The 19,376-nt window shown below is 53.1% G+C and overlaps 1 protein-coding gene across 1 annotated transcript in view; it reads right to left on the reverse strand.

Moving 5' to 3' along the window:
- Positions 1–19,376, reverse strand: part of LOC122393986 (ral GTPase-activating protein subunit alpha-1-like) — a 41,302-nt gene that overhangs the window by 7,499 nt on the left and 14,427 nt on the right. The window contains exons 12-36 of the mRNA XM_043390510.1: positions 19,193–19,356; positions 18,611–18,725; positions 17,887–18,009; positions 17,431–17,559; positions 16,806–16,941; positions 16,364–16,521; positions 16,237–16,333; positions 15,774–15,908; positions 14,932–15,128; positions 13,475–13,861; positions 13,047–13,172; positions 12,293–12,460; positions 11,644–11,754; positions 11,010–11,186; positions 9,046–9,165; positions 7,906–8,037; positions 7,328–7,480; positions 6,860–6,964; positions 6,211–6,304; positions 5,591–5,769; positions 5,038–5,201; positions 4,047–4,221; positions 3,185–3,313; positions 2,512–2,667; positions 1,944–2,102 (exon numbers count right to left, since the gene is read on the reverse strand). Of these exons, the coding sequence (XP_043246445.1) occupies positions 1,944–2,102; positions 2,512–2,667; positions 3,185–3,313; positions 4,047–4,221; positions 5,038–5,201; positions 5,591–5,769; positions 6,211–6,304; positions 6,860–6,964; positions 7,328–7,480; positions 7,906–8,037; positions 9,046–9,165; positions 11,010–11,186; positions 11,644–11,754; positions 12,293–12,460; positions 13,047–13,172; positions 13,475–13,861; positions 14,932–15,128; positions 15,774–15,908; positions 16,237–16,333; positions 16,364–16,521; positions 16,806–16,941; positions 17,431–17,559; positions 17,887–18,009; positions 18,611–18,725; positions 19,193–19,356 (3,789 nt within the window). The remainder of the gene's footprint in view (positions 1–1,943; positions 2,103–2,511; positions 2,668–3,184; positions 3,314–4,046; positions 4,222–5,037; positions 5,202–5,590; positions 5,770–6,210; positions 6,305–6,859; positions 6,965–7,327; positions 7,481–7,905; positions 8,038–9,045; positions 9,166–11,009; positions 11,187–11,643; positions 11,755–12,292; positions 12,461–13,046; positions 13,173–13,474; positions 13,862–14,931; positions 15,129–15,773; positions 15,909–16,236; positions 16,334–16,363; positions 16,522–16,805; positions 16,942–17,430; positions 17,560–17,886; positions 18,010–18,610; positions 18,726–19,192; positions 19,357–19,376) is intronic.

The following is a 19,376-nucleotide window of genomic DNA, read 5'->3' on the forward strand; positions in this document are numbered from 1 at the left end:
TCGTTAAATGGCAGCTGCCAGGTTCTAGACCATTCCACGAGGGCGTTCAGGTCTGCCTGCAATGTCCGCACATCATGTTCAGAAGAGATGCCTGAGAACAGCTTTGTGTCATCCGCGAACATTCGCACATTTGAAGTGACAGCGTCTGGCAAGTCATTGACATAAAGCAAGAAGAGCAATGGGCCCAACACTGAGCCTTGGGGCACACCACTGCGCACAGGGACCAAGTCTGACAGGTTTCCATATAGGGACACTTGCTGCATTCTGTCTTCCAGGAATGATTCAATCCAAGACAACACTCGGTCACCAATACCATAACAGCGCAGCTTGCCTATCAGTCTCTTGTGTGGGACGGAGTCGAACGCCTTTCGGAAGTCAAGGTAAATCACTTCGACCTCCGTCTTGTCCTCCAACAGGCGGCTCCATGAGTCTATAGAGTCAAGCAGTTGCGTGTCACAAGATCGCTTCGGGCGGAAGCCATGTTGGTCCTTGGACAGCAGGTCATTTGACAGCAAATGGTCCATTAAACAATCACGGATGAGCGACTCAAGAATCTTACAGGGAACAGATGTGAGGCTGACAGGTCTATAGTTTCTTGGGTCTTCCTTTTCACCTTTCTTAAAGATGGGTATGACTTTACCGTGCTTCCAGTCTGCAGGAATAGACCCAGTTTCAAGCGATTTTCGGAACAGTAAGGTCAAGGGAAGGGAGAGAGGACCACTCAATTCCCTTAAAACGCGGGGGTGAATGTCATCAGCTCCTGGGGCACTATTGGGGTTCAGTGCTTTAAGCTTTTGCCTCACTGTGAAAAGGTTGACTGGTATATCGATCAGCGGCGGCCCTGTGTAACGGTTTGCTAGTTGTGGCACGACATTCGTTTTTTCAATAGTGAATGCGCCTGAGAAGACATCATTCAGGAGCGAGGCCTTCGCTTTTTCCTCGCTAACAAGCTGGCCCTGGTCGTTTCTTAGGTCACCAATACTTGCTTTTACTTTACGGCGGCTGTTCACATATTTCCAAAAAGCCTTCGGGTTTTCTTTCATGTTTGCTGATATCCTAGCTTCAAAATCTTTCCTTAACTGGCGAGTCAATGTCCTAAGCTTATTTCTGCAAATCTTGTATCTGCTATAGTCGATCGGGTCTTGCGTTCTCATGTACACTGACCACAGTACCTTCTTCTTCTTCTTGAGGTTTAGTGAACGGCTATTCATGTAAACGTTCTTTTTAGACTTGACGTTCCTTGCTTTGGGTATGCACTCACTCATCAGCGATTCAAGTTTGCTCCTAAACCACTTGTAACCCGCGTCTACACTCATGGTTGACAAACAGCTCCAGTCAACTGCATGTAGTTTTACACGCAAGGCCGTGAAGTCAGCGCGGTGAAAATTCCATTTCAAGCCGGCATAAGAACATTTTTTGTTGTAACAGGCAATATCGCATTTCAGTAGCACATGATCACTCCTTCCTAATCCAGGACAATATTCGATCTTTGTTATCATATTCTCATCATTTGTAAACACCAAATCCAGTATACTAGGCCTACAACCCTCTCTAAATCTGGTAGGCTTGGTGACATGCTGGAACAGGAATGCATCCTGAACGGCAGACAAAAACTTGTTGGCAAAATGTGCTTCAGATGCGCTGCAAAAATTGTTTTCCCAGTCAATCTGAGGAATGTTAAAATCCCCAACAATGAGCAGGTGAGTGTGCTTGAGAGAAATCGCATTTTGGAGTAAGCAAGACAAATCATCAACACTTCGATGGGGGTCGCCTGAGGGGCTGCGATAAATGCATCCGGCAAGTAGCACGTCATTGTTTTCCAAGCACAATTGTACCCAAAGTTGCTCTTTAAATCTTGTAAGTTCCTTACCAAATTCTACTCAGTCACCTAATGCCAATCGCATGTCCCTCACGCTCGCCATGAGCCACCCCGGCTCCCTCACCTCGGGTTTCCTGTCGAGCTGGATGCGGAACAGTCCGCTCTCCAGAGGGTAGATGACGATGAGCACGTCACAGAACTCGGTGGGGATGATGCCACGCCGGTAGTCCCGCTTGTGTTCCGACCACACCACGTGCACCTCGTCGTTACCCAGGTGACGCGTCTGAGGGAGGGGGTGGAGGAGTTACCACACGGCGGGCACACTTTGGCTATAAGGGCTTTACGGCGCACCGACTGCTAAGGTTAGGAAGGCATAATGAGAAGGTAGTGGCGGGTGGCCTACCATTGTGGAAGGCGTAAGTGCGAGAGCAATGCAATTGCGTATTGCGCATGTCTTAGGCGGTGGGTATTTTGAACGTCATTGCTACAATGTCACTTTTCTGATACAAAAGTGGGTAATCTTGCATAATAACACATATGAGAAAAAGGCAATCATATCGCTAATATCAATTAATGAATATCCGCTTAACCCAAAATAACTCCCATATCTTTCAAATCAGCACCTACCCAAAAGCCTCCCGCTCCCGCTCCCTCCTAATTCTCCTTCCTACTCCCTCCCTCTCCCACGGTACCTTTTGCAGGATGGCCTCCTCCGAGTGTGACGGCATTCTGGTGGACACGTGGAACAGACACTCGGTGAACGAGGTGGCGTAGTAGGGCGCCGTGTCGCCCGTCGCGCCGTTACGCTGCAGGCCGCCCATGAAACCAGTGTGCGTCTCCAGCTCCACCTGGGGACGGAGGGGGGGGGGGAAGGTCAGCCCATGAAGCCCGTGTGCGTCTCCAGCTCCACCTGAGGAGAGAGAATGGAGGAAAGTTAAGAGTGACATAGCATTTCTTGGGTGTCGTCACTGAGGCGACACTAGGCGAATAATTGTTGATGTTAATTTCATACTGAGCGATGGTTTTCCCGGTCAATTTTAAGCGTTGTTGCACCGTTTGTGGTCTTATTACGATTTACGAATAAATTTGTTCTTATCCGTAGGTAGGTCTAGGCTGCTAGAGAGAAGAGCGTATGAGTGCAACACTTTATAAGCTGAAGTAAGACTGAAAAGGTTTTATCATTATGATTATAATTACAGCATAAATGACACAATTAAAATGCATAAAACACTGACTATGCATTCCATCACCATTATGACCGGACAAAGGTCAGTTTCCACACGACTACCACGATCCCTCGCTGTAAGCGATTTTCTGAGACCAGTGTCCTCCTCGCGCTACGTCCTCAGCTTCAGTGTAACTCACCTCCCAGGCCAGTCCGGCGATGAATTCCTCGAACATCTGACTACCCGCCGAGTTGGCCAGGATGGACCGTTTGTCCTCCTGACCCAGCGCCACGTAGATCACGGCGATCTTGTGAGTCTCCCGACATTTCTGAGGACGGAGGGAGACGCATCGGTCAGACAGGCACTGGGGTTCATGCAGGGGCGGATCCAGAAAATCTCCAAGGGAGGGGCCATTAGAAACCAGGAGCCCCCCCCCCATAATCCCACCTGTTGGCCCCCCCAAAAAAAAAACTGCGTCTATTGAGCTTATCTAGCTGTTCAGGCAACATCTCAACATCTGTGCAGGCTTGGAGGCCCTCTGTGCAGGTTAGGAGGCCCTGTAAAAGTGGTCATCTCTGTGAGTATAAGAGACCTCCAAGTTATGAAAAGCTTTACCAATCTTCTAACAATAACTAAGTGGGTAGGTTAAAAAAAACTCATCGGATTTCGGCCACTTTATTTTCAGGAGGCCCCCTTTTCAGCTTTTTAACTTTTTAACTTTTTATTTTGTTTTTGAAAAAAATCGGCCAAGGGGGGGGCATGGCCCCCATGGCCCCCCCCCCTTGTATCCGCGCCTGGGTTCATGCAAGAGTACAGACACTGCAGGGCTGAGGGCACAGTGACAGACACACGTTTTCATCTATTTGACTCACTTAACTCTGCTCTTTCCATGTGTTTACCTTTACATTTGAGTAGAAATCAGCTTCAAAAAGACCACTGCCATCGCTGTTTACCGAAGGCAGCACATCCCTAGAGCATTCTGTTCGCTCTGGGTACATTTCCCATCCATCCATCCGTCCTCTCCCCTGTCTTCGCCTCCCCCCTCCCACTCCCCACCTCACCTGATTGTCGACATTCCTGAGCTCCCTCAGCAGTCGCTCCGACTTCCTCAGCAGGTGGATGTGCGGCCGGCGCGACCAGCCCGTCAGGCCGAGCTGGCTGAACAGCAGCCGACCGTGCTGGAACGGCGAGCCGGCCGGCTGGGGGGCAGGGGGACGGCAGGCCGGAGCCGGGGCGCTGCGGGAGAAAAACAGTGGGGTCAGTACAGTAGCAGAGCAGGGGAGGGGAACGGAGAGCCGGCAGGCTGAGGTGCAGGCGGGCGGCAGGCAGGAGCAGGGGCGCTGAGGGAGGGGAACACAGCGGCGTTAGTACATGTGGCGGGGCAGGGGAGGGGAACGGAGAGCCGACCGGCTGCGGGACCGGGGGACGGCAGGCTGGAGCAGGGGCGCTGCGGGAGAAAAACAGTGCGGTCAGTACAGGTGGCGGGAAAAGGGAGAACTGTGAGCCGGTCGGCTGGGGTGCGGGGCAGGGGGACGGCAGGCTGGAGCCGGGGCGCTGCGGGAGGGGACACAGTCGGTCAGCACGGGTGGTGGGGCAGGGCAGGGGAATGGTAAGCATGGGTATGGAAACTTGCTAATACAAGTACAAATAAATTTTGCAAGGAAAGTCGGCAAGAGCAGAATACAAACGTAGGATACTAAAATATAACCGTCACAAGAACTGCGACACTTATGACAAGATTCACCAAATGCACACAAGCAGTACGGTGGCCACTAACACCCATACAGCGCAGAAGTTCAGCGTCTCGCAGCTGCTACCGTGGAGCGACGATCTGATATTTTACCTTCCTCTGACTGCTCTGTGCATACCAACGAGCAACCATAATTGAAGCGTCCTCTCGACTGTTGCTTCACCCGACGCCCCTGCAGTCTGTCCGCGGCCGTTACCTGGTGTCAGCAGTGCGCGCCGGCTCCAGCTCTGCGCTCCGCTGGTTCAAAACACAGCCACCACACCAACAACTGGTGCTGGTTGTGGTCTAAGGTGGTTAGTTACCTGGTATCGGCTGTGCGGGCAGCCTCCAGCTCCGCGCTCCGCTGGTTGAGCAGCGCGTTGATGGCCTCCACGTGTCGCTCCTGGCCGAGCACGGACGGTAGCAGCGAGACGGCGTCTGTGGTGGCCACACACTCCGGGGATGTGTCGGCCAGATACAGTAACAGCTGGGGGAGGAGGGGGTATACAATCAGTACACGGACGGTAATAGCGAGACGGCGTCTGTGGTGGCGACACACTCCGGGGAGGACGTGTCCGCCAAGTACAGCAGCAGCTGGGGGGATACAGCAAAACAACGAAATAAAACACGGTAGGTAAGCAAAAAACGACAACAATTGGTTTGACAAGTGGAAAATTGCGGTATCATAGTTTACAAATCGGTCCCATATCTGTCTCCACCCACCCTCAGTATCTGGTATCATCCTCTTTCTCCACCAATCATCTCTCTCCTTTTCTCTCCCCTCCCCACTACGTCGTCCAAATTATCCAGATCCCCCTCTGTGCCCCTTCCAGCAGGGCAGCGTGCCCCTGCCATCTCCCTCCCCCTCCTACTCACGTCATCCAGGTTATCCATATCCCCCTCGGTATCCTGCCAGCTGGGCAGCGTGCCCCTGCCGCGGTGTCGAACAGTGAACCGGGGCGGGGCCACCATGGCGGCCCCCAGCAGCGACTCCTCCGACTTGCCGTGTACCATGGGCGGGGCGGAGCGGCGCGCCACCGGCCGAGGCGCCCACTCTGTGGAATGAGAATTGTTGTCAGAGAACAGGTCAGTTAGGTGAGGAATGGGTGATGAACGAATCAAGAAATGAAGTGCTGAAGAGCTTGACGAATATATAAAGAAACAAAGATTAAATTATTGGATGAGCAAGTCAATGAAGATAAAAATCAATTTATTAGCGCGGCACCATCCGAACACGTGGACAAGCGTGGCTTAACAAGTCGCACAAAAAGTTGGAAAATAAGTCAGCTAACAAAGCCAGAGCCTGTTCCAGAGCCAGCTAGCCCAATATAATGCATTGTAGTGGGTCTCGAAATAGGCTCAACACTGAACTGCACCGAGCGACTCGAGCTGACCGTCTGTACGGTACAGACTCTGTTATACACAGATATACTAAACTGCGCAGAGCGACTCGAGCTGTCACTATATACTACCCGGCGGTACTATAGTACACTGACCTGCACATAGCGACTCGAGTTGACCGTCCGTGCCGTACAGAACCGAGGCGTCCCAGCAGAACTTGCCGGCCAGGTCACGCAGAATCACTCGCACCTGACCGGACAGGGGTAGCAAAGGGTCAGGTGGGGTCACGCGGGGTCAAATGAGCCATCAGTCTATCACAGCGTTCAAAGGTCACGCTGCCTCAAATGATGCAAGGAAACGATCACACGACTATTCGGTCACAAAAACATACCCAGGCCAAGCTGTAAAAAAAAAAAACAAGTTGTAACGCGGGTAAGAGCAGTGCAGCGTTTCTTCCACAGACACTGATGCCCAGACACTGACCGGTGAATAAATCGCACACAGTTCATCGATCTGGTCCGCTATTAATCAGCGAGTAGGTCGTACACAGCACATTGACCTGACCTGACCCTTCACTAACCTGCAAGTGAGCGGCACACAGTCCGGCGGTCATCCCGGCGGTACTGACCTAGCCTGACCTGACCCGACCCTCACTGACCTGCGAGTGTGTGGCACACAGTTCGGTAGTCACCCCACTACTGACCTGACCTGACCTGACCTCTACTAACCTGCGAGTGTGCGGTACACAGTCCGGTGGTACTGACCTGGGATTTGGCAGTACACATTCAGTGATTAGTGACTGACCTGCGAGTGTGCGGTACACAGACCAGCGGTCACCCCGCCGCCCGGTACGTCCAGAGAAGGCAGCTCCACCAGCGACAGCAGCGAGCGGTTGTTCAACACGAAAAACTGCAGCGCAAAAAAGGAGGATATGGTTAGCATCGTTCCGTCAATACTTCGTAATGCCAACACTTCGATGACGGGTAATTCTGACATTTTCTACAACATAAATGCTGGTTTCCCTGATCAATTGGATGTTGCTCCGTCTGTGGTTTCATTAAATGTGTTCATATATTCTTACCATACATTATACAACTTTCTCATACAAACAATGACGACAACCAACTTAAAAACAAAAACACTCGAAAAAGCGTCAAGAGCCTCAGTTCCAGCCATCTCCAAAACTGCATTCGTACGTCCTTTCCCTCCTACCTCATCCTTTCTCCTCCCTCCCCTCGTGTTCTCCCTGTCCCTCCTTCCTTCCTCCTATACCTGCACGTTGGGCGCGTAGAAGATGTCGGAGCTGAGCTCGTCCGAGGCGGTCAGCATGGGCAGGTCGTCGTGTTCAGAGACCAGCGAGCCGAGCCGCACGGCGCCCGACAGCATCGGGAAGTGGTCCAGGTGGTTCACCAGGTGGGAAATCACCTGTGGGGAGACGGGACAGGGCGTCAGGTGGGGATACTAGAGTCGGGCTCAGCACAGGTCATAGCCATTATACATGGACTATCAATGTTAGATGACCATGGCAAAAGACAAGTAAAACATCAAATCCTTCCGACACAACTCAACAATGCCCGTGTGGCAGTAAACAGCTCTCATATGTATCTAATGTCTTATCTATAGGGACCGGGAACTAAGTATTCGATGCTAAAATCCTCCCCCTCCTATCCATGTCACCCTTTCATGCCACTCACAACAGTGGAAGGTGAGTCGGCAGCCATTCGAATGTAAGCTCTATAAACCCAAGACCAAAACTAGCATCCTCCTTCTCCTACATCCTATAGCTTCAGAAGTCTCCCTGCCCCCTGTAACGTCAAATATAACTCTGCAACATTACGCGCTGTACGTACCGCCCTGGCCGCCAGTTTGACGGTGCCCAGCGGAGCCGCGTCCCCCGTCACCGTCCCGCTGGACCGAGAGTCCACAGAGTCGGCCGACAGGGAACCGGCCGGCGGCGAGTCGCCCACCACCACGTGAAGTACCTGAGCGCGCGGTGGGAGAGGTTAAACGACGGAGCACAATACGACGTGTAGTACCTGGACGCACGGCGGGGAGGGTTTACGATGATATTGGAGGTCACAGGGGACAGAGAGGGGCGCAGAGAGGCGCAGGAAGGTTTACAAGGAACTGTCACAAGAGGTTAACAGAAACGGTCACAGGATGTTGACATGAACAGTCACAGGAAAGGTCACAGGGCGTTGGCAGGAGCGGTCACAGAAAGCTCACAGGAACATTCACCAGAGACTATTGTGCGATCAGACACGGATTGATGTGCACAATGCTTGAGCACAAGATCGCTTTCGCATGATCAGATCTAAACAGAGTCAAAATTGATGTAAAAAAAAAACATTTGATTAAACCACACCAGCATAGCTATTTAAGAAAACAGTATTTACGGTTTTTGAAATGTGACCGGGTTTCTTTGAGCATTTAACAGTTGGCACTATGAAGATTAAAACAGCTCCTTTAAAGTACATTGAATGAGTTCTCATACTTCATAGTTCATACTTCATAGTGCACTTACCAAAATGAATTGATAATGAAAATGAATTTATGTAATTCGTAACCTCGTGAATTATAAAAAGTAAAATAAAACAGAAAAGATGAGGAATTTCCTTTATAAAACAAAACAAAACCGCCAAAGGTGGAACTAAAAACCCGCCACCACATAATTAGTTATAATTAGTTGTGTCATCGTCATTTGAAATTCATGTGCAGTAACTACCACATTCCTAACTACACAGTTTACAAAACAAACGATAGATCACACGGGTGCAAAATGAGCATGCAAGGGCATAATAAAATGAACCTCCACCGCAAGGCAAACCAAAAATAACCCAAAAGCGATATAGAAAGGCAGAACCCAGCAAAAACCAAGGCGAAACGAAATTGTGAAGCTGAGGATTGTTCTCCCCGCACCCGGCCCGGAGCTGCGGGTCCGGGGGGGGGGGGGTGGGGGCATCTGACCGCGGCCGGAGTCGCATGCCGACCTGGTGGTAGGGATCAGTGACTGTGAGCGATATGGGAGGCTGCGGGTGCGCCGTAGCCGGCGGCGGCGGCGGCGGAGGCGCGGGCGGCGGCCCGTCAGAGGCGCCGCAATCGGTCAGAGCCTGCGGCACATACCGGCCCGGTCCGTCAGTCACACCAGAGCCTGTGTCACCGAGCGGCCAGCCCACAGACGGACAGAAGCACAACAGAAAGAACTGAGAAGTATCGAAACGAGGGCAATAAGCCACAAACAAGTGTTAACATAGGGGCGAACAAGCCACGAAAAGGCAGACAAGACGACTGGCTAGACACGAAAAATGCAAACAGGGCGAACAAGAAAGCAGTAAGAGGAAAACGACCTGACGTGGGACGCTAGACGGGCAGAAGGCCAGAGTGCACTGACAAGACAAGCTCGCGGTAATACGTTAGCACGGATCGACATTCACAAGAAGAGGTACGGACGGTAAACACACGAAAAATCTCGGTACAGGCCACTAACAACAGGGGAAACAACGAAGAGACGATCACTAATCCACACAAGGCAGAACGTCTGTTTTTTTTTTTTTTACTAAAAACAGAAAACACCAGACGAGAAGGGTACATGAGTGGTCAGGATACGACGCGCCTATTCTAGGCCGCAGAAACACGCACACATACATTAACAGACTCGGTTATCGTTAGTCACACCGTGGCGGTTACACATTAGGCTAAACACGAGCCGGGGCCAAGGCAACCGCTTATTTAGGTAGAACATTGAATAACAAACAAGACGCACAAAATACTTCCTCGGGTGAATCCAATTTTAAATAAGTCATTCGTCAGGACGGTAATCTAATGCCATAAGATCATTGTTTCGTTTCCACTGTGCGCTGGTTCTCCAAGGATAACGCCGATAACAACATAAGCAATTGACGTGACAGCGTTCCAGACTAACCAAAACACCACATACGCAAACCAGGGGTGGTTTACCAAGAAAATTGAGCCAAAGACAAAAAAAAAAACAGCGTTCTCCCAAAACACAGTGGGTATCACTGAATATGGCAAAAGTCGGAAAACTCAAGAGATGCTTAGACAATGGATTAAGTCACATAATTCATAATAGCGGTGGACAAATCCGTGAGTAAATCTGGCATTTGACGCAAGATAACTGAAAAATTAAAAGACACTTCGTGGAAACACCTGGTAATATCGTGAACTGATAAGCCAAAAACATCTTTCGTAAGTAGCAGCTATAAATGGGAACGTTTGGTTTAGTTCATTTAGCGTAACATCGACGCGGGTGTGCGAACCAAATACAAAATATCAAGACGTCATGAGACAACTATTGTTGTGCAAAGAAAAAAAGGATCTCGTTCTGCAATCAAAATAAGATCAAACGCACCGTTGGCTGTCGAACAATTCACACAATGTTAAACTACTGCATTATGACATGTTTATGGGACGTCATACCGTATCCTACTGGTACAGGGACACAACATGGTTGGGGCATATTTACTCATGAATGTATTTGCAAAGGGTGGGGTATAATGGATTCATAAGCGTTTGTACACTGTATAGGGTAGATCAAAGCATGATGAAAGGGAGGGTCTTTGAAAACAATGTGGCATTAGGTCGTTAAATGTTACATGCAAATCAGTACAATAAATGAGACATAAGTCATGACCATTCATGCATTAGAAGCTCACTTGAGGTTAGGTACTAAGCAATCATTTTATGGAGCAAAACACCATGCAGAAATATTACCAGGCATCTTTAGCGTGACAAAATGCAAAGCAAACTTCTCAGTTTATCGCATCATTCATACATTTTTACATCCAGTACCTATTTCCTACCACCTGCACAAGCTAGACATTCAGTTATATCCACGTGCTGGTGCCGGGACACAATCACACTGGTGCAGTAGCCCGTGACAGACTGCCTCAGTCTCACACCCCTCGCTGCGGCTGAGCCGGCGCGGGCACCTCACCTTGAAGACGCGCAGCAGGAGCGACTTGCCCTGCTGATCAGTCTCCGTCAGCACGTCGATCGGCAGTCTCATACACCACTCGCCCAGGCAGAACACCAGAGAGACGAGCAGCCAGCGCTCGTCGGGAGGAGGGTCCGAGCGGGCCACCACTAGCGCCTCCAGGGTGGCCGCTGTCACCTGGGGGGGGGGGGAGGGGGAGGGGACACAGTCAGTAAGGGTGACACAGCATAGGGACAGAGGTCAGTCGGCGGGTCGGAGCGGGCCACCACTAGAGCCTCCAGCGTGGCGGCAGTCACCTAACGAAGGCAGACACATGACAACAGTCAGAGAGGCTAGTCAGGGGTAGATAGCTGTGTCTCAGGAAGGGCGCGCTTGGTGAATCTGTGTTCGTTTGTTCTTTCGATGAACAGCAGCTTGCAGAACAGACAACCGCATGAGGGACACAGAACGCTTGATTGAGAAAACTGTCCCAATGAAGCGCAGCCAAACTACCTGCGTAGTGCGTACGGGAATGAATATGTTCTAACATTTTATTTTGTGAGCAAATTGCATTATCAATAGAACACATTTTTCCACGGTAAGCCCTGATCAAGCCCACCAACCATCGCCGGTCCACATTGACGCCGTCGCTCACCTCGATAATACGTTTGGGCACATCCGGCAGGTACTGGAGCAGGATGGCGGCGTGGTCCGTGAGCAGTACCAGCATGTCGGCCGCCACCTGACCCACGATCCGGCTGTTACACTGAAAACAAGGATAAGAGAGGAGGGTGATAGCGTATGTTGACAGTCACGTCCTGGCCCACGATCCGGCTGTTACACTGAAAACACGAGAGACCAAGAGAGTTAGGATATCGGCCGCCACCTGGCCCACGATTCGGCTGTTACACTGAAAACACGAGGGTAATAGTGTAAGAAGCCACCGACAGAGGCAAAGAAGGGGAATCAGCGAAGGACGCATACCGCAATGGTGATTTGCAAATGCCGCATAGAGAAAAAAATACAGAAGGTTGGTGAACTAGAGAAAAAATACACAGAAGGTTTGTGAACTACATGGATAACGACCATAACCGTGAAAAGCTAGTGCGACGCATACATTCAAACGGTACCCTCATCTAAAGACGAGCAGAAGACTTCTCACATCAGTCCATCAATTAAAGGCGCGTCAACAATTGACCACCGTCCTAGCCACTGAGTCACTCGCCGCCTTTCATTGAGAAGACTTTATAAAAAAAAAACACCACCCGACCCCGCCCTGCCCCATTCCACCATCCTCTTCCCACCTTGAGCGCGCTGAGCAGGATGTGTATGGCGTCCTTGATCTTGTCGTGCATGGTGGCGTGCGTGAGCTCCTCGTACAGGTAGATGGCCAGCGAGACGAGGGCCGTGCAGCGGGCGGTCACTGAGGGCTCGCGGCGACCCGCCTTCAGTAGCACAGACACCACGCAGTCCTGGGGGAAGGGGAGCGGGAGAGTTACAACAGACAGCATACAGCCAGTGGAGCGGGCAGTCACAGAGGGCTCGCGGCGGCCCGCCTTCAGTAAGACAGACACCACACAGTCCTGGAGAGGGGAGGGAAGGGTAAGAACAGACAACATAAAGCCCCGTGCAGCGGGTGTTTACCGAGGGCACCCGGCGGTCGGCCTTCAGCAGGACAGACACCACAAAGTCCTGTAGGAATCATTGGGGGATGGCTTGAAAGGATACCATACATTTCAGCTATGGGGGGGGGGGCGGGGGGATAAGATCAATCAGTATACGGTTCTACGAGTGGTCGGAGTTGAGTTATCTGCTTTTCAGCTGCCGTCATTCGATGATGACGACCCAGCAAAGTCCTGTAGAGCAGTACCTGTTATCCCCCACAGGTGTGATCATTATCCCCCACATGTCAGCGTACACAACCAGCATCTCCCCATGTAAGTGTTCCCTTCTCTTATTGTTTATTGGGGTTTTTGGGCGAGCCGACTGCAAAGGTCAATTTGCGCCCATGTACTCCCTTCTCCCCAATGACTCCGGCTCTCCCCAGCGCAGACTGACCTTCAGCTCGGGGCACGGTACGACGGTCATCTCGAGCGGCCGCGGCTGGAGGGCCTCCAGCTGCGGCCACCGGTTGGGGAAGCACACCAGGCTGCCCAGGATCGACACCGACTCCGTGCGCGGCACCTATCAGGGGCGGGCGGGGCAGTCAGAGGGTCAGCCGCGTCAGAGGCACAGAGGACGTCAAAGGTCAGTGGCGTCAGGGCCAAACGTCAAACGCTAACAGCATGACGGCCATGAAATTATCAGTTCTTGTGGGGCTAGGTGGTTGACTACTATCCTCCAGTCCCTGTTACCTCGTGCAGCCTCTAGCAACCCGTTATCTTCTATACCATGTTACTCATTCGTTCTGCCCCCTCACTGGCCATTATTTCCCTATTACTCATCCCTGTATCCCTGGCTGCCTCTCTCCCTCCCCAGTGACTAACCCCCTGCAGCTCCTGGCTGGCCGCGATGCCGCCACACGCCTGTATCAGGTCCAGCACGAGCAGCGAGGCGGCCGGCAGCTCTGTGGCCAGCAGGCCGGGCCCACACTGGCGGACCAGGGTGTGTATAACGTCCTGTCGGCCGGAGCTCAGCCCGCGGTGCAGCGCGCGCAGCAGCTGCGCAGACACGGCCGCCGACACGGGCGCCGGCTGTCTGCGCACCAGCAGCAGACAGAGGAGCCGCAGCGCGCGCAGCCGGCCGGCCTGGTGCGAGTCGGGCAGCCGGAGCGCCTCCAGACACCAGGGCACGAGCAGCGGCAGCGGCGGCACCAGCTCCGACGGCCACCAGGTCGACTGGTTGTCGGCAGACACGCCCAGGTTCTCCTCGATCTGGGGGAGGGTGGCGCACAGACAGCGGGTGAGTCGAGTTAGAGGCCGTACAAAGAGGGGTCGATACGTCTGGCAGATGTCAGCCAGCGGGCTCGTTGCGGTGGATGGAAGAACAGCTCGGGACGCCGGTGGAAGATAGTCGGTGGCTTGAGTACACTCGGGAGGGTCAGGACTTGGGAGAAGAAAACAGAGGACGGGGAAGGGCGTACTCTGAGACTAGTGATAGGGAAGGGACAGTAATGATGATGACGGATGGCACGTAATACACCAGCTCACTCAGCACGGTACACAGTTTTTCACTGTCACCTCACCGACCCACACAGTCACTGCGGTGCGCGGCTCCGCCCAAATGTCACACGCCGTCATGCGGTCGCGTCGTGACGTCACTGGTCAAATGTCAGCTGACGCCGCCCGGGGACAGCTGATGGGCGGCAGGCCCGCGGTACACCGGGTACATCTGGACCCGTCCGCCGGGAGCCAGGCCGTTTAGATACACACGGCCGCGGTAAATAAACGGAGACGGCGGTGGACCAACACTGTCGGGAGTTTAATACAAACGTGTCGTATAAATGAGGCATGGATATCATAATCAGAAGTGCCAGCGGCATTCCAGTAAAGACGAACGGTCGTACGGTATTTCGCTTCAGAGCAAAACCGGCAATGGCTAAACACTGAGAGCAATTTTTAGATTGCTTATGCCTGTCCCAAATAGGGCCGACAAGTGTACGTCTTTTTTCGTACATGCATTCCCAGGCCATTCACTTTGCTAATTCTACACTTATATTCAACTGGGTACTTCAACGGGCTCCTTAACCATCCGGTATTCGCCACCGCGCTCGCACGTTGAGACATCGTATCTCCAATTCCTTGTAGCCCTACCAGTCAAAGTTTGACGACCGTCCTGCCATCATCTCGCATTTAGACGAGCATCCTTCTCACCCACGTACTATGACTAGCTTCCTACCCAGGACCATCACAACTTTACTACATAGCTTCCCTCTCACCAGCATATCCTGACTATCATCCCTCCAACCCTAGTAACATGACTACCACCCGTCCCATCCTCGTACCTTGACGAGTGTCTCGCTGAGCTCGATCAGGTAGTCGAACACCTGGGCGTGTACTGTTGGGCTCTGGATGTGGTTGACGTTTCCCAGCGCTCCCAGCATGCGACGCCAGAGCACGACGGCGACGTCGGGCATCCAGCCGCGCAGAGTGCCGCCTGACATCACAGAACGGTGCTCCGAGCCGCCGCTGTCGATAGTGTCTGTAAGAGGGGTCAGAGGGGGGTCAGGAGGGTGTCAGCGGGGTCAGAAGGGGTTAGGGCGGGGTAAGAGGGGGGTCAGAGTGCCGCCCGACATCACGGAGCAGTGCTCCGAGCCGCCGCTGTCAATAGTGTCTGTAAGAGGGACCAGAGGGGGTCAGCGGGGAGCCATGAGGGTGTCAGCGGGGTCATAGGGAGTTAGAGCGGGGTCATAGGGGGTCAGATGGGGTTAGAGTGGGGTCAGAGGGGGTCAGAGTGCCGCCCGACATCACGGAGCGGTGCTGCTCCGAGCCGCCGCTGTCTATAGTGTCTGTAGGAGAGGTCAGAGGGGTCAGAGGGGTCAGAGGGGGTTAGAAGGGTGTCAGCGGGGGTCAAAGGGGTTTGGAGGAGATCAGCGGGGGTCACAGGGGATCATGAGGTTGCGTGGGAGTTCGAAATGACTGGGATTGAACTGTGTCAAAAGATTGAGCTCACAGAATAACAACGAATGAACTCTCCAGCTGATAAGCGTGACGCCATTACCTATTTCATTTCAGCCAAGACCAGCACACTATGCAGCACAAGTAATCCCAGATTCGCATCTCCCTCGGGCTCCCATTATGTGTTATTTTACCCCTCACGCGGCCCTCAGTGCCTGTCTGCCCTCACCGATGCTGTTTCCGTCAGCGCCGAACAGGTCCAGTCCCATGGGCGACTCCTTGATAGAGTTGGTCTCCAGCCCGCTGGACGGCGACGGTGACCGGGACCGGTACTCGGCCTCGGACGTCTGAGAGTACAGCGATACTGGAACAAAGAGAGGGACTGTTAGCGATACTGGAAGAGGAGATGAGAGACAATCAGTAAAGCGACACTGGAACAGGACAGTGGCATAATCAGTGCCGCAACGCTGGAAAGGGACAATGAAACCGCCAAAACGGCGACACTGGAACGGGGGGGGGGGGGCAATCAGATAGAGCTTCAACAAAGTGTCAGTGAATACAGCTGAGTCTGATGTGTTCAGTGATTTTTACAATTCACAAAGTTCATTACTCATCCTCGTTAATTCGCCAGAGTGCCTCCCCCGTCTCACCCACCACTCCATCCCTCTCCCCCGCACCAGCGTTACACTCACCTCTGCCTCTGAGTGAGTTCATACTGCGCGACACCTTCCTACTAGCTGCCTCGTGCAGCGGCAGGGGTCGGCACGCCGCTGCGGCCGCCGCCGCGCCAGGCGGGGGCGGCGGCGGCGCCAGGTCCACGGCCAGCAGACTGGGCGCCAGACTGCCCTCGGACAGACTGCGCACCAGTCTCGGCGGCGCGTGGCCGGGCCCGTGCGGCGGCCCGCCTGCCGGACCCAGGCCGCTGGTGCACCGCTTACGGGAGTGAGGGGAGACACCCGGGTGGCTGCCGCCAGAGCCTGCAGGGGGACACGGCACGGGTCAGATTGAGAGGGAAAAGCGAACATCGTATTGTTTAAATAGTTATTTAGCTTCCTCGCACGAACAAAATGCAATAAAATGCTAAAAATGAAATTGAAGGCAATGCTATGTTCATGAAGTTTACAAAATAAGAAGAAAGTAAAATAATATGTAGGCACGGGACGGGTCAGGTTGAGAGGGAAAAAAGGGAGTGAAAACTACTAGACAAGCAAAGACAACGTTAGGCCAGCCGCAAACCCTTCCAGTCGGCCATTTTACTGACCGTGATGGAGCCGGCCGTCGTCGGGCGGCTGAAGGGACGCGCGCCGGTTCCGGTTGTGCCCCACCCCCAGTCCGGGCCCGTCACCGTGGTCCCGAGTCTCGGCGGGCACCGACGGACGCGACCACGCCGCCGCCGGCTGAAACGACAGAGGACATACCGGGGATTATGTGACTGACGCCTGACGGGCTGTAATAAGAACGTCTTCCAATTTACAGGACGTTAAGATACTGGCTCAGACACCTTACTTCTATGCAATGCAAATTAGAATGTTCCATGAAAGCAAAACACTGCTGAGCCGCGGTTGTCTGTGCTCCCACATTTTCCATTACAAAATCATATGCCTAATAACCATGCATCCCGGCACGCCACCACATCCCATGGCTCACGTCTATGTATAGCCTCACAAAACTCTCTGTCTCGGTACCTCGAACCCTATCGTAGCCTCACAGCCCACAGAGAACTTCTCCCTACCACAACAGCTGCATTCCATTCACGTTCATCTAACCCCACATCCCTGTAACCCCGTCCACTCACATTACTCTAGCCCTCCAACACCTGTTCTAGCCCCGGTCATTACGTCCCTCAGGCCCCAAATCCCACATTCTCTCGACCCTCTTTCACTCACGTCCTGTGCCTCTCCCCGGCCGCGGCGTCGTTTGCTCTTCTGTTCCGTCAGCCGGTCCAGCGGCAGGTTGTTTAGGTCCAAATCGTACACCTGACGCGCCACCACGCGAGTCAGCGTCTCCAGTGTTTTCTGCGAACGCAAGAGAGCGGCATCGGTCAGACGAAAACAGACAGGTCAGCAGAGGAGATTGAGTAATACGGATGAATATTCTAAGACATATCAACCAACATTATTATTCATTTGAAAAGGTACAACAATTAAGTGATCAAAATCGGTAGTCCGACAAAACACAAGGTCCGAGGGAGATTGAATTAGAAATTTGGTAAAAATCCGACGTAAGATTACTACAGGGAAAAGGTTACAATAGCATTGAAAATCGATAATTTACCGACTATTCACCCCCGCACAATCTATGCTCAGTGATTTGGCACCCCCCAGACGTGCCGCAGTACTCACCGCCCACTCCTTGATGAGCTCCTCCCAGGCGGTGAGCGATGTGAGCGCCGCCAGAAACTGGTCCCACAGCTCCACACTCACAGAGACGTTCAGGTTGGCCTTGACCCAGGTCACTATCAGCGTCTGTAGCAGAGAGGTCAGGTCAGTTACAGAGGCGTTCAGGTTGGCCTTGACCCAGGTCACTATCAGCGTCTGTAGCGAAGAGGTGAGGTCAGGTCAGCTGTCCTGTGCCAGCGGTGGTCGGGTCGGGTCGGGTCATATCGGGTTGGGCCAGGTCAAGCCAGGTCAGGTCCATGTGTCTAATTGCACCCGTCGGGCCGGTCGGATCTCGTTAGCACACCTTTGCCCCCCCCCCCCCCCTCGGAAATTATTGGCGCCCGTCGCGTGTTGGACCGTCTCGGCCGGGCCGCCTCACGGCTCCACTGGAAGCCCGAGGCTCAGTCCTCACCTAGTCTTAGGCCAACGACCGGCGGGCACCGCCCACACTGGCGGCGGCGACCGCGCGGTCACGCCTTTAGGAATCGTAACGCAGCTTCAGAGCAAAACCCCGCAGACACGCTTCAATTTACGTTTAGAGGAAAACAAAGCAACCAAGAAAAATCATCCCGTCTTTAAAAAATACATAAAGGAAGAAAAAAATGAAAAAATAATAGCCATACTTCGTTTAAAATACAAAGTAAAACAATCGCGTGTCTAGAGATTCGAAGTAAGCAGTGGCGCTTACCTGGAAGAGCGGCCGAGCCAGGACGGCGCCGAGGGTCTGCTCCCGGGCCCTCTGAGTCGGTTCGCCCGATAGGGTCTGAGTGGTGACCTGGAGCAGCACCAACAGCAACTGCTCCCTGTAAAAGGAGTCAGGACGGGGACTGAGTGGTGACCTGGAGCAGCACCAACAGCAACTGCTCCCTGTGAAAGGAGTCAGGACAGGATCTGAGTGGTGACCTGGAGCAGCACCAACAGCAACTGCTCCCTGTAAAAGGAGTCAGGACGGGGACTGAGTGGTGACCTGGAGCAGCACCAACAGCAACTGCTCCCTGTGAAAACGGCGGGCAAAAAAGGGTTGGTAAACTGGAAGTAGCACCGCAGCACGACACACTCTGCTCCCTACGAAACGGAAGGGTGATGGTCCGGAACACGCCACGTGGCGAATACACCAGCTGTTGCTTCCTACGAACTAGCATGGGATGACAGCTGGCGACACAGCCAATGAACACTTAATCGCACAGCCTCGCAGTTACGACCAAGCACGATTCTCCGGTCCTTTCAATAATAACACCACGCTAACAAATCGGCCGGTACCCCGACTCACCAGGTGCGCTGCGACATGTAGACGTTCATCACCAGGTAGCGGTACATGTTGAGGATGCGCTTACAGAGCTCCACCTGGTCCTCCAGATAGTGTCCGCGGTACTCCGGGCTCGCCTCCAGCAGGAAAATGTTGGCAGAGTTGGTGATAAACAGCTGCAGGGTGTTCTGGTGGAACAGACGGGTGG

Source organism: Amphibalanus amphitrite, unplaced genomic scaffold, assembly GCF_019059575.1.
Source record: "Amphibalanus amphitrite isolate SeventyFive unplaced genomic scaffold, NRLGWU_Aamphi_draft 000567F_arrow, whole genome shotgun sequence".
Classification (NCBI taxonomy): domain Eukaryota; kingdom Metazoa; phylum Arthropoda; class Thecostraca; order Balanomorpha; family Balanidae; genus Amphibalanus; species Amphibalanus amphitrite.